This window comes from Acartia tonsa, chromosome 5 (assembly GCF_053477335.1).
Source record: "Acartia tonsa isolate MP-2025a chromosome 5, ASM5347733v1, whole genome shotgun sequence".
NCBI classification, from domain to species: domain Eukaryota; kingdom Metazoa; phylum Arthropoda; class Copepoda; order Calanoida; family Acartiidae; genus Acartia; species Acartia tonsa.
Window position 1 is genome coordinate 35807370 of NC_137264.1, and position 15486 is coordinate 35822855.

At 30.2% G+C, this 15486-nt stretch overlaps 2 protein-coding genes across 3 annotated transcripts in view; one reads left to right on the plus strand and one right to left on the minus strand.

The window, feature by feature from the left end:
* LOC145320125 (degenerin unc-8-like) overlaps positions 1-10011 on the minus strand; it is a 12538-nt gene extending 2527 nt beyond the window's left edge. The window contains exons 1-15 of the mRNA XM_080162565.1: positions 9968-10011; positions 8973-9030; positions 6812-6860; positions 6482-6542; positions 5965-5982; positions 5462-5499; positions 5315-5360; positions 4812-4881; positions 4382-4482; positions 3931-4052; positions 2519-2588; positions 2159-2236; positions 1261-1304; positions 905-998; positions 142-252 (exon numbers count right to left, since the gene is read on the minus strand). Of these exons, the coding sequence (XP_080018691.1) occupies positions 142-252; positions 905-998; positions 1261-1304; positions 2159-2236; positions 2519-2588; positions 3931-4052; positions 4382-4482; positions 4812-4881; positions 5315-5360; positions 5462-5499; positions 5965-5982; positions 6482-6542; positions 6812-6860; positions 8973-9030; positions 9968-10003 (996 nt within the window). The 5' untranslated portion in view covers positions 10004-10011. The remainder of the gene's footprint in view (positions 1-141; positions 253-904; positions 999-1260; positions 1305-2158; positions 2237-2518; positions 2589-3930; positions 4053-4381; positions 4483-4811; positions 4882-5314; positions 5361-5461; positions 5500-5964; positions 5983-6481; positions 6543-6811; positions 6861-8972; positions 9031-9967) is intronic.
* A 4831-nt stretch (positions 10012-14842) lies between these two features.
* The window catches only part of LOC145319365 (uncharacterized), a 61398-nt gene continuing 60754 nt past the window's right edge, over positions 14843-15486 (plus strand). For both annotated transcript variants that reach the window (XM_080161466.1, XM_080161467.1), the window contains exon 1: positions 14843-14999. In XM_080161466.1, the coding sequence (XP_080017592.1) occupies positions 14988-14999 (12 nt within the window). In that variant the 5' untranslated portion in view covers positions 14843-14987. The remainder of the gene's footprint in view (positions 15000-15486) is intronic.

The following is a 15486-nucleotide window of genomic DNA, read 5'->3' on the forward strand; positions in this document are numbered from 1 at the left end:
TTTTTGAAAAAAAAACATTATAGTTTTCCTTCAAAATAAATTAATTATTGATGAATGTACAAACTATGAAGGCAAAATAGATTTTCTCAAGCTAAATATCCCATCCTCAAAATATACAATTACTAAAAAAATATAACTTACAGCAATGGAGTATGGCCAAATTTTGGAGCTATTGAAGATTGTATAGTCAGTATGGTCCCAGGTAGACATACAGTCGGTTTTGTAGGGGTAAGGCAGTCTGCTATAGTTAACCTAAAATTTATAGGTTTTTAAAATCATCAAATAAATACTTTCTAAGCAGTTGTCAATTGTTTAAAGATAAGATAGCCAGTTAGCTATTTTTATAATTGATTATGAGAAAAAGAAAGCAGTAATAGCACAAGTTAAAGTGACTCCACAGATTATGATGTCATACGATAGAATAACCAATAAGAGGCCAGCATAAAATTTACCATTGGGGTATACTGGCCTCTCATTGGCTATTCTATCGTATGACGTCATAATATGTGGAGTCACTTTTTCGAGCTTCCAAAATAAATGCAGCTTCAACAGAATAACCACAGATTTGTAGCTAGATTAGCTATGAACCAAGAGTATCAGGTCTAGTTTACACTAGATCATAGTAAATTCTACCATTAAGAAGAGATATCATACCTGGATGAATCTCTAACTAAAAGTAACAGAACTATACCTGTTTAAGAGTAACCATAGCTGTAGTGGCTAGATACAGATCTATATCAAGAGTATCTGAACTATACTTTAAGAGTAACCATAGCTATATTATATATAAACCAACATTATCAGGACTTTACTAAACCATGATTATCAGAACTATACCTGTTTAAGAGCAACCATAGCTGTAGTAGCTGGATGAATATCTAAACCATGATTATCAGGACTATACCTGTTTAAGAGCAACCATAGCTGTAGTAGCTGGATGAAGATCTAAACCAAGATTATCAGGACTGGACTGAACTTGGCTGGAGTGAACTGTAAACCTATATTCAAGGTGTAATCAAATTTCAAATATGTATGACAACAAAGTATAGTATATCTTTAATAAAAGGTTGTATAAAATAATGTTATCTTATTTTGAAAGCAAATTATATTTTAATAAGACATAGGTATGTATACATTATGGTGAGAATAACATAAAATTTTTAAATTTAAAAAAAAGTAAATATTTTGATCTTGATGGACTATTTAAACTGTGTCTTCCTGATTAAAGGAGCAATAATTGCATTGTATTTTTTATCTTACCTTATTCCAGCACTTTGAGTCAATCCAGTCATCATATAATCTTTCTACAACAAGGTAAATCACAAAACTATTCAAATTCACGAAATAAAAAATCAACCTTTATACTTTGTATTTTAAGGATTAATTTTCCAGCATTCCACTGAAACTAAACTTAGTTTGATATTCTTGCAAACTGAAAGTAAATCAAAATGGAAGTACAGTTTTAAAGAGGAAGGATAGCATACATTCTTACTGTGGCTATTAACATTTACCAGACGTATTATTTGATGTTTCTTCTTAGGAATATCAGGCTCATAGACGTAAAAGGGGGGGGGGGGGGTAAAGTGGGAAATACCCACCCCCCAAACGAATTTGGGGGTGCCATATAACCCCCCCAAACGTTTCGCGCGCATTTTTAATACTAAATATTTATTAAGATTTAAATTACCGTCCCCAAAATTTTTACCACGGGGTTAAATTTTGGGGGGAGTAAACAAAATTTACCCCTGCCAACAGATTTCAGGGAGGGTAATTTGCGGCGCGCTTTGCGCGCCATTTTACCACCCCCAAAACCAAATTCCCCACCCCCCCCTTTAAAAAATTTTAACCCCCCCCCCAAAAAAAAGCTTGGACGCCTCTGAGTGGGCTAACCTCTAATTATGGCCCATATCTTCTTGGGCTGTCCAAGGAGTCATATTTCATTAGTCTCACATATTTCTTTACATCTATGTAAGACTAGGGAAAACCTAACTCCTTGGATAGACCGGGAAATTTTATTGGATTTGGTCATTTTAAATTGCCAATCCTAATGCCAAATTTTGCATCACACCTTTAACTAAATTTTGATATGGTAATAGCTAATGCTACGTTTCTTTCTCTTAGAAGGAAAAGTGTAGACACATATTTTTATTAAATCTACCTGTTCCAAATTCAATACAAGTCTGAGACCAAAATTATTTCCAGTTTGGGACATCAATCTTTTACCTGCCAATGGATCCTTAAACATGTTACATTGCAAAGTTTAGTAAAAGAGCTAATTTTTTTTTATTAGTAATATAGCTGTTAGCAGTGACATGACTCATCACATGTATACTCACAAAACAAGTCAAAGCAGAATTTTTTTAGTTAGCAATTAATGAACTATGTTAAGACATTTGTAGGAACCTCGAGTCAGATACCAAATTCAATTTATTTTTCATTTTTAAATTCTTTGCATCTCTTGTACATAATTGTTTTCGTTATTAATTCAATTCAATTATCGTGAATAAAACATTTTTACCTTGTAATTAATTGCTTGGTTAAAGGTGTAACAGTTGCCATATTTGGGAGTCGTGGAAACAAGAAATAAACTAAAAAATATAAAAAAAAGTATTATTCCAAGAAACGTACTAAAATACCAGAAATAATTGATTTTAGGGGAAAGTAATGCCAATCAAAGCTGATTTTGAATTAATTTCTTAAAAAGCGCAGCAACTCTCTGACTAGGGTGTCTTCGTCTGTCACTTTAAAGTAATGACGCTATCACAGTTCTCTCTGGAGCACTAATAACACCACCCCAAACTTATTTTGAAAGCAATTGAAAATAACGGAAAGTTTTCGTTTATTTGTTTATTGCTTTGGGTTAGATTAGGGTAGGTTAAATTGAGTACTAAGCACTAAGGGTTTTGGGCCCCCATAGAGGTTAGTCATAGAAACAACTCCCCCTCCTCTTATATTCATTTAAAAAAAAATATGATAGATATTATCACTGCTCAACCTGCACTTTGTGGGAAAGCACCAACATCATATGCTAGGCAATTGACCTGACCTTATCTTAAAAAGCTGGTAAAAAGACAAACGATATTGCTTATTGTTATGTGAGTTTCGTTCATTTCTCAACATGCCAATATCTAAATCCGTTTAGTATTGATTTATGAGCGGTCAGAATTTTTGTAATAATTCCTGAAATATTAGTTCTATTGATAAGATTTATTCCTTTACAAAAGTATATTTGCAAAAAAAAAATTTTCGCATTATAGCACCGGACTACTACTTACATAGTGCTACTGTGAATCTTGAATGCCCTTTAATTCTTCTTATTTTTATGTGTATTGATAAATCATAAATGTTTGATTATATAACATCATATCATAATGCATATAGTCTCCTTTTTTTTTACAATTTATGGGGCAATGTGTTAGATAGCTTTCATGAAGTAAAGTAAGTAAAGAGAATTTTTTCTATAGAAACAAACAAGGATGATAACAACGCTTGTAGAGTGTCAGAACTGAAATGAAGAATATATATGAATGTATAAGTTTTAACAAAATTGTAAGTAAATTGGTTGCAAAACTGTTTAATACAGGATACTGTTAAATTAATAGTTATACTTTAAGGACTTTTTATAGGTGTTACGTTTATGATATTGTACCTCATTGTCCTAGGAACATTATTCCAAAAAATTATTTTAGCAAAAATTTTTATTCCAAAAATTAAAAAAACAGCATGTTTTAAATGGACGTACAGACTTTTCAGAAACGACTTTAGAATTGATATGCTTTCTTTATCGTATCTTACTGCTACAGGAATCATCATGTAAAGTTTGAAACTGAAGAGACAATTCTAACATGCCTAAATTACAATAAGAGCTATCCTTTAAGGACAGGCCAATCCTAGTTACGGAAAAGCTTCGCTTTTGATTCGCATACTTACGTTTTATTTAAACAGTCTCTTTCATTGAATACACACTCCTTGATCAGGGTGTCAAAAGACTGTCCAAGAAATTGTCTCCGTGTATCAGAAAAATTCATGTAGAATTGCATAAACTTATTTTCCTTAATTATAAAAATGTATTAATTGTAGTAAATTTATATTTCAAAACAATAAGGCAGCTATAAATAGTTATGTTCCTTTAGCTTTGTGAAATAATATAGTATAAAAGATTCGCCGCTCGCAGTGATGTATCGTTCGAACGAAGGGGGTTATCTGCGGTTTATGTTTATTTCTAAACTTTAGGTGTGGTTATATGAGGTGATGGGAAGCACTTCAAAGTTAGGCTCAGGGCAAAAGTACCCCAATCTTTACCTTAATTTCTTAATGACAGTGTGTAAAAGCATAAATGGGGGGAGGGGGTATAATATTCTTCCGTTATTTAATACAATACCTGTTCTGTTAGTTCTGGAGTGTCCTGATTAAACATAGGACCAGGACCAGGACCAGAATCAGATGGAGCTTGGCGCTTTCTACGGGCTGGTTGTCCTGCTTCTATAACAATATCATTAAACATAGAACTAGAGGGAATTTGTCTATTTTTGCAGATTTTACGTCAATATTATAAAATATTCACCAAACCTTTCCAGTTTTTCAACGTTTAATTTATTTTTTTAAATTATAGTTTATCTTAACAAATTCAGTAATAAGAAAATTATTTTTGTCGTAAGATAAAATAAGTAAAAGTTCAAGTTAAATTTTTGATTAAAATCTTATCTATTAAATTTAACTTCTTATCAAGCATAACAAAAGTAAAAACGTGATATTTTTTCTTTTCAAAGAAATAAAACCTTCCATATCTAATTTGATAATTAAATCCCTACCATTACCACATGCATATTGGCTGTAGTAAAGCAATTTTTCAACATCAAAGTCAGAGCAGCTTTCAGGGTCCTTTAAAATAATTATGTTTCCAGGAGCAATTTCAAATAAAATCACAAATATATTTCTATTCGGAGTAGATCCACACATGTAAATACATAATTAAGACTTCTAGAAAAAGACTGAGAAATAAAAACTAGTGGTAGTTTAGGAATATTTAGTACATTCAAACCTAAAGTTGACCTTTTGTGTTGTTCTGTTATACAACAATGGATATAGAAAACGTGGATATTGTGAGAGATTTTTGATTACCCACATAAAATGTATTTCCTTGCTGGCTTATATAACGATACCCCAGCCTCCTTATGACTTAACCCCATTCCCTCCCCTAACCATAGAGGAACGTGTCTGAGGACTATAATAACAATCTAAATTGACGACAAAAATGTCCCTGTCACAATATCCACTTATTATACATACATTTAACTAACAAAAGAAAATATACCTTTTGACATTCAGAGACAAGACTCCTTAAGTTCGAACAGGATATCCTTAAAAATAAACTAATTATTTCTATTATTTCATCTGTATTTTTAAATCATCTTAAAATAAGATAATTGCAAAAGATTTGAATTAAAAATTTTTAAAAAACCTGTTAAAGTTGCAAACAGTAACCGCAGGAAAGTATTCCTAAGTTCAAAAAAAAGGATGAAAAAGAAAATTTAAAAAAAGATGACATCCATCAAATCGAAGCTGGTGCATTCACTTAAGCACTGATACCACCCCCCCCCCTCCCAAGCCCTCTTATTTGAAATAAATAAATTGAAAATAATGTAGAGGAGAAGGGGGGAGGGTTAGTTTTTTGTATGTTTGTTTTTTACTTTAGAACATGTTAGTTTAGGTTATATTAGGGAATGCAGTTATGGGCCACGCGGGATTATTTCCCATCGCGAGGTTTGCTAAATGAACCCTTCCCTTATTTTGAATTTATTTATAAATTTTATTTTAAGTAACGTCAAAGAACGTTAAAAGCTTTAAGAGTATTGTTAATGAGAATAAAACATTGTATCACCCAGTTTTGCAATCAAAATTGTGAAAAATCTTTGATCTTAAAATACTAAAAGCACTTACAAATATTATGTAAAGGTTCCTTACCGATTGCCTTGAAATCATCTAGTTGAAAATAAATTACATATTAAAAAAATATTCTAAATTTTTAACGTGTACTTAAAAGTTGTTTGTACAATGAATATAAGCAATAATTTTTTTTTTTAAAGTAGCTTATAAAAGGAAAAAATGTAATTAATTTAAACAATTGAACCAAAGCTCGGCAAAAATTGCATTAAAGCAAATAGAAAAAAACTGCATGAAACTAATAAATTGATTTAAAGTAAAAATATACAAGGAACATTTTTTGCACTGTAACCAAAGAATAAATCAAATGCACTGCTCATTCATAAGTATTTGTCCGCTAAATTATTTTCTTCTCAAGTATTTGGACTAGTTTGTTTCAAGTTGAAAAAAACAACGAATTGTAAGTATTTAAAAATTTCTAAAGTAGTAATTTGTTTGTATGTGTGTGTTCGTGTGTCCTACAAGATCTAAGAAATTGCTGGACTGTTTACAATTATCAAAAAAGGTAAAACGTTTTAGGCATAATGTAATAAATTTCCTCTAGTTGAGTTCCAGTTTTATTGATGTTTTCATACAATTTTACAAGCTCCCGCAGGGTTCTAAACAAATATTAGCATTGGGATGACAAATTAAAGTAAAAGAGTAAAAGAAGTACATGATTATAAGACTTTAAAAAGTCCAAAAGTTGACTTTACAGGTGTAAATAAGTATAAAAATACTAGTAATCCCTCTATGATATAAAGCAGTAAGTTTTTGTCTTTTTAATTGGCTGAACTGTTCATAAATGCTCCATATAATATCTTGAAATTGTTTTAAGCTATTTTTTGACCTCCTAGATTCTAGGGGCGAAGTAACGAGTTTAACTTACAAAGCAAAGAAAACAGTGAACAAGATGAGCCAAATCCATTTTCTAATTCCTGAATTAATAGTTTTATTATTTAAATGACATCATAAGTCCAGCTTATACCAATAACAAAACTTATTAGATTAGTTTTTTTTTTCAATTTGTGTTTTGTTAATAATGTACATGGACGAAAAAAATTCCTGATGATGAGGGCAGTTTTGCCCTCGAAACGTTGAATAAATTTAAAAGTTTGATGCCTTGAGTTTTTCATTCTGAGGAGTTTGCATGTTGGGTCCGTTAACCATTCGTCTTACTTATTAGATTAGATTTATTATTCTTGGGTGTACATACATAGAAAAAAAACTACAATCATAAATGTATTAAATAAATATTATATACATTTATATATACAGTCAAATTTTATTGATATGGTTAATTTATAAAAATATTTTTTTCCCAAATGGCAGTTTCCTAAAAACTAGGAGTATGCAGTAATGTGTATTCACACATTGTTTTCATACAGGCCATATAAATAAGACAAAAAAATAGAAAAAAAGATAATAAGCAATAAAAAAATCATATTGGAGAGGAAAGAATGATAATAGGAAGGATTGATTTGGGCATACAAGTCTCACACCATTATTGCAATAATAGAAATTTTAAAAAATTTTCAACAAATAAGTTTTGATTAATTTATCAGATTTCAAACAATATTGAAAAGAAATATAAATTTATCTACATTCTTGACATAATGGGTTGTTACACACTAGAATTAAGCTTGATAACAAAGATTCTTTTAGATTTTTAATAAATTTTTTTCTTGGTTGATTGTGGGTTAATAAATCATTATTACAATGGTTATTCCATAATTCTTGAAAATGATACTTAGGAAATCTTTCAATAGATTTAAACTTCAGTTTTTTAATATCAAACATATTAGAGTTTCTAAGATTTCTGGTATGTAATTGGTTACGGCGAAGCCATGTACCTTGAAAGGAACTTGGTAGCTTACTGTTTATAAAATCATACATAAATAATAATTTCAAATAATTAGCTGATTCATGTAAAGGAAGGACATTCATTTTTTTAAATAAAGGCATTGTATGTGAGATGTGTTTCTTACTAAAAACAATTCTTATTGCCTTTTTTTGCAATTTAATTAATGGTTCTATAGTAGATTTAAGACCACAACTCCAGGCAGGTAAACAGTAAAGTAAATGACTATTTATAAGAGAATGAAAAAGCATTTTGTTGCTATCTAAATTCAGTATATGTTTAGCTCTATTTATAAGAAATAAGGAACTAGAAATTTTTTTACGTAAATGTTCTACATGATATTTAAAATTTAAAGAAGGATCTATAAATACACCTAGGAATTTAATTGCAGGAATATTGCTACTTGAATTGACATAATTTAAGATTTTTATTTTCTCAGGATCAAACTCATTTTCATTGTTAAAGTTTAGCTTAATATTAAGAGCATTCCAATCAATAGTATTTTCGTTTTTATTAAATATCATAATTTTAGTTTTATCAGGATTTAAGCTCATTTGATTACTCCTAAACCAATCAGATATTTTTTTAAGTTCATTGTTTAGTTTCAGTTTTATCTCTGTAAAGTTTTTACCAGAAATTAAAAAATTACTGTCATCAGCAAATAATAGGGTAAATAAATTAGTACAGTTTTTAAGATCATTTATTCAGAAAAAAATCACGAAACCTATTTGTGTTTTTCAGCTGTCGTCGGAGGGCAACACATCGTAAAATTGACGACCTCTCTATTTGCCCCCCAAATATTATTTCAGTTTTATTTCGCTTATTGGTTATTCCTGCCATAAGTCTTTAAGACACGGTAAATTGAAATTTTTATTAAAAAAAGGAAAGATTATAAACATATGATGTATATATATAAAATGTAGATATGAAATAAAATAACTATAAAGCAGTGATGGGCAAACTTACTGATATATATCATTTATACAGCAGCTTAAATCATATTTAAAATATCAAAATTTTTGGTTCCTTTTTTGAGTGGTGAACTTTGTATTTTTTAATTAGCCGCTAAAATGAACCAACTGTCTCCTTGTCAAAAGATATCCAATAATATACGAGTATTTTTTAAAGAAGACCTGAATTATTCATTTTAGCGGCAATTTACGTAATTCTGAATTTTAAAAATTGTCACCTGATTTTGTTTCACCAGCATTTGTTAATCCAATTATATTTGTCCTGCCAAGAAATCCCTAAAATTAGACTATGGTAATTTTAACCAATAATTGATTAGTTCTCAGGTATAAAGAGAATTCCGATGTACAAACACCCCCAATACCCAGTCAATTGGGGTGCTGTCACTTTTACCACTAGCAAAAATACAACCACTTAGTTTTTGACAAAAAGTTTGTGTATAATTGACAGCAAAACTGTAAATATGACAGTGCAATAACTGTATTTTTGTCATACCCCCTTAAAATGCAGGTGTAAATTTGAAAGTAAAACTGAGTTTATGACAGTCAAATCACTGTGTTTATGACAGTATTATCACTGTATTTTTGCTAGGGGTAAATCTGCCATGTACCCATTATATTTTCCCTTAGATAATATTAAGCGTTTTCTAATGGGTTTACTGTTCTTGTTTAAATTTGGTGGACTTTAAAAGTCTTTTGGTTCTCAATTAATGAATATATAAAAAACTTATATAAGAGGATAAATCATGAAATTTCCATAATTTATGTTACATATGTATGTACAGTATTACAATATAGATAGTTGTCCGCAGATCGCAAGATGACCCAAGTCGTCAACAAAGATTGATATTTTATTTTATTTTTCATTTAAATTTTTTTTTATTCGATGCTACTTATTTTCATTGTACTCAGTACTAGCTTAAATCCAGCAGTACTTCAACGAATGGAAATATATATTCAATCCCTATGACATTTTCAGGATTTTACGTAACGCGAAATTATATCTCCTTTTTTAACTGAAGTCCATGGAATCGTTTGTTTTTCATAGAGACCAATAGCAAATGGGACACTAAATATCCCACTACTGAAGGTAAAGATAATGATGTCATAAGGATGGAGTGTATTTTTCCATCAACTAATGTGGGATAGGAATAAAATATCCAAGATTATCAGCTAACCATACATACTATAATAGTATCAAAATAGTTATTACTACCTCCCAAGCTGTTGATACATAATTAGATCTACCCATTGAATCTGTAATAAATATTATTAATGTCAACAAGTTTTATTAAAGAAGCTTAGTCTGTTATTAATATAATAGTTATTTATTGCATCGTGACTATTCAGTATTGCTGAGAACTGGTTCTAAACCAGTGGATATTAATCGGTTTCAAAGCCATACTGGAATATAAATTCTATGTGCATATGAAAATATGACTATTATTTTAAAACTTTGACCATTACTTAAAAAAATAAGCTTTGCTATTTTAAATATACATTATCCAGTTTTAAAAGTACTTACTTATAATGCACCAAATATTACTAAAATATCAATATTTGTTAATAGACATAGTTGATACAACCTGTTACAAGCACGTATCAACCTTTATTGATCTTGTCATATAATATACATTAAGAAGTAATTTGTTTGCCAAGTAATTTCTAATTTTACGGAAAATATTTTTTTTATTTTTCCCTGTCTATTAAAATAAGCCACCGTAGAAAATTCATTTTTTTATCATAAAAATAAGGTAAAACACTCCTTTCATTATTTACTTATAAGGTTCCAAAAATCTCTTTTTAAAAGTAAAGCTTTTCTATAATTAGGGTCGGTCCGTCCGTCCGTCCGTCCGAGATAGATAGCTTTTTTCGTTAATTTAGGCATGTTAGAATTGTCTTATAGATTTTAAACTTTGCACGGTGATTCCTGTAGTAGTTAGGTACGATTTAGAAAGCGTAGCAACACTATAATCATTACCAGAATGTCCGTACGTCCATTTTAAACATGTTGATTTTTCTACTTTTTTAACAACAAATTTTTATGTGATTTAATTATCCGTTTGATCTGATTTTTGGTATATTGATTCCTGGGACAACAAAGTACAATATTATAAGCGAAGCAACTCTATAACCAAGTCCTAAAAATGTAAGTATGTCCATAAACATTATCCAGTATCAGGCAGTTTTTCATCAAATTTACTTACAATTTTGCTTCGACTCTTATACTTTTATATTCTGATTATTCAGTTCTGACACTATACAAGTATTAATGTCGGTTTGTCCTACCGTTTCAGTGCTTCGCTTTTATGGATGTTGTCATCCTTGTTAGTATCATATTTTACTTTTTTTTAGATTTAATCTACTTTTACTATTGTAAAAGGGATTTTAATTCATTTTATGAGGAATTAGAGGATCCATCTTTTTCTACCTAATTGGTCTGTGAAATAGCTGAAAATTAGTTTTGGCAAGTTTCCACGGATAGTATTTTAAATCAGGATGCAAACCATTAGATTTAGGTCCGTTAAGGCCCAACATTGTTTTGTGTTTACCCAAGTTAAATGTTTATCAGCATTACCAAAAAATTGGTCACGTATAAGTAGCATAAACTTAACATTAACAACTCCTACCCAGCAAGATATTTCGCCATAGAGTCGCCTTCGAGCTCGTGCAATATATGTACTGAGTCCTATGCTACCTTGAAACCCATTCGCCATGAATTACCACCTGATAAACGTTGAAAAATAGGCATTGCAAGCAAAAGGTAGCATGCGAGTTCGCCACCGATATCGTAGCAGAGTTTGAAGCGAAGTCGCACAATAGTAGCATAAATTAAAAGAGAGAGAGAGAGAGAGAGAGAGAGAGAGAGAGAGAGAGAGAGAGAGAGAGAGAGAGAGAGGGAGAGAGAGAGAGAGAGAGAGAGGCCATTTCAATATGTAAACCCATTTGCAAAAAAATATAATTATCAGTTCTGCTAAACATTTATTTCATATAAACAAGGACGAGAACATTCATAAAAGGATGCCAGACAGATTAAAGAGATAAGCGTCCTTGTCATTCCAATATTAGAAGCAGTGGCGTGCTCTGCGATTCACCATAGGTGTGTGAAACAATTAGGATTAAGGTAGGTCTTGAAAATTTGAATTTTAAGGAGGATGTTTTAACGCCCCTACCGCACGCCACCGATTATTTTTGCAAACTTTTAAAAAGTTTTAAGAAGGGTCTTCTAGAAACAAGAAGAATTCGTTTGATTCATGTCAACAGAAAATAATTAACTTAAGCATAAAAAAATTAATTATCATACGTTTCTTTATACAGTTTTTAAGAGCGAAACTTTTCTTTAATGATGGTCGGTCCGTCCGTCCATTCGTTCGGAACAGTTAGCTCTCTTTTTTTATTTAAACATGTTAGAATTGTCCTATCGATTTCAAACTTTGCATGTGATTCCTATATCAATTAGGTAAGAATGAATCTTCCAGATAGTATGTGTATAGTGTACATTGAAAACATGCTGATTTTAAAACTTTTTCACAACACAGTTTTTCTTCATATAATTATGCTATTTATCTGCTTTTTTAATAATGATTCCTAGAACAACAAGGATGACAACATCCATAAAAGCAAAGCTCTGAAATGAAAGGACAAACGAACATTAACACTTGTAGATTGTCAGAACTGAATTAGCAGAATATTAATGCATCAGTACAAACAATATTTTGAGAAAAGTTTTTGCAAAACTGCATTAATAGATGATACTATTTAAGGACATACTTACATTTTGGGACTTGTTTATAGAGATGCTTCGCTTATAACATTGTACCTTGTTGTAATAGGAATCAGTTTTCAAAAAATCAGAAGAATCTGATAATTTTAACATACAAAAATTTGTTGTCAAAAAAGTTAAATATCGACATGTTTAAAATGGACGTACGGTTATTCTGGTATTGTTTATAGAGTTGCTACGCTGTCTAATTTGTACCTAACTACTATAGGAATCATCATGCAAAGTTTGGAATTGATAGGACGACAATTCTAACCTGTTTAAATTAACGAAAAGAGCTAACTCTCTGTGACGGACGTACAGACGGACCGACCCTAATTATAGAAAAGTTTGGCTTTAAAAAAGGTCCCATATCATAAACATGGTATTTTATAGTCAAATCCTAAAAATAAAAGTATGTCCTATTTCTGCACCCTGTATTTACCCAATTTTGAACTAAATTTATGTACAATTTTGTTTAGACTTAAAACTTATTGTTTTGATTACCAAGTTCTGACACTCTACAAGAGTTATTGTTTATTTGTCCCTCATTATGGTTTAAGAAATTCGCTTTTATTAATGGATGCTGTCATCCATGTTATGATAAAACATTCAAATAAATTGATTATGTACATTATTAGGTTTTGTTTGTTTTGTAATTAATTATGATGATTATGAAAGGGGTTGGTTATTAACATGTTGACTTAATAAGTTAATGAGGGATTAATTGAATTTATTGATTTATAAAAGTAAATAATTATTTTTTGTTTAAAGGTAAAACATTTATTTTATACAGAAATATTCAAAGTAATAAACCAGCCTTTAATCTACTTGTGAAAATAGCTTAAAACCTGCTCATCTCTTTGTACAATGTACATACAACTAAATGTATTCTCTATCAAATAATTTGAATTGATATATAGATAAACAGTTGGATTTTTTAGTGATTAATCAAGTCAACATTCAAAATATTTTGACCAAGTTTCATAAAGACTTACTATTAGTTTGGGTGCTTAATCGAGTTTTAGATTTCATCGTTTTTCTTATTAGCTTAATGCTTGAAAAAAACATTACACAATATACATTTTCATAGTTTTGTTTGGGGTTTTGGGGGAGGCTTGGGAGGGTACTCAAATTTTCAAAATTAAAAAAAAGTATCTAAAGTTTTCATTAAAGATTTTCATATTCAATAGGCATCTGCTCTAATAAATTCGTAATGAATCTTGATCTTATTTTAGTAAATTTTAAAATTGTCATCTTTGTTTTGATTAAAGTTTAGATACAAACTAATAAAGAACATTATATTTTATTTATTAATTTGTTCTGATGATTTGAATCAACAATAAGGAAAATGTTATGTTAGAATGTTAGATGGTATTTTAGCTTTGAAAGAAAAGTAGCACGAAAAAAATCAAGACCACAACATCCATAAATAGCAAAACACAAAAAAAATCCTGGACACGCGTATAAATCACGAAACCTTTCCCGTTTGTTCTTTACCTATTTTTATATATTATTTTATTTTTTTTAGTATGACTGACAGACCAGTGGACAAAGTAAATTAAATACTTTATTCTTAATAGTCTAGGGAATCTCTAAAACTTGAGGCTGTCTATTTTGAAAAGCCAAATAGAAAACCATACTAAATTTCCACTAAATTTAGCTGACTGACGGACATTCGGACATTTAGGGTTAAAATGTAGCCACGGTTCTAAAAAGGGGTGGTGTAATGGTTCCATGCGTGAAAACGGACGCGCAAAGTGTACTTTTGAATGCGCTTCCAAGTAGCTGTATACGATTTTTAAACATTTTGTTGATAGCTCTGTAAAAGTGAAATACATTACAGCAAAAAAAATCTTACAGAAATGACTGTCTTTTTCTGCAAGATTATTTTAATAGAGTTCGCAAAGCAAAAGCAAAGCCAACTCTAAATTTTATAAGTCAACAATCCGTAGGACTTAATTAATTAAAGGAATTTATTTTTGAAATTTCATCTTTTGCAGTTTTATGAGAATGTCCTTGTTAAGTTGTCGTGATCTACCAAAACAAACTAAGAGAGCAAAAAAGTATAAATTATAGAGAGAGAGAGAGTGGAAGAAAGTTTGGAAGGGAAGGAGGGGGGGGAGGGGTATAAGAAATCGCGCAATGAAGTTTTAAGCTTCAATGGCCGGCGCGCGAAATCTTGAAAAGCCGAACTTTTTAAATATGTTTACGTTGCCGGAAACAAGAGCCTATAGGGGGGGGGGGGGGGGCGTGGTTAAGATTTGTAGATTAAAGGGGCATAAAAAAAGAATTTGAACGAGAGACCAATTTTTGGTAAAAATTGTTGTAAATGCAATTTGTATATTTATGAGTAGCGCTTATCATAAATGAGTTGTGTTCTAGCCCTCCGAGTGTTAGCACCTGGCTCCCTCACCCCCATCTAGCGGAATACAGAACAACTAAAATCACTTGAAAGGCATCTGAAAGCAAGGAAATGCTTTCAACGGTAAGGTTTTTTTTTGTTTTTTAATAGATCTTTATGATAATACAAGTTTAATTTTTAAATGCAAATTTATTTTCGAATCGAAAATTAATTAGATTTGAATACTTAAACTCTAAATTAGAATAGAGTATTTATCACAGATTTATGATATTAAAAGTATATGAAAATAATTAGTTGGCTTATAATTCAATATATTATATGGATAAGTGTTATACTTAAATTGATATAATATATGAAATGAACTTTTATAATAGAAAAACTATTTACTTCTCACCTAGCCCATCATATTCATAAAGCTAACCTTAAAACTGCAACAAAATTAGACCAGCAATTATGAGATCTTTAGCTCTAGACAAATTTTTTTTATTTCTGATGAAAATTTATAATTTAAGTTAATAAAGGACGATTGCCTTATTCTACATTTAAACCTATTGCCAAAAAAATGCAACTATAGGTGCTATTATTCAAACCAATAAAACGCATAATTTAT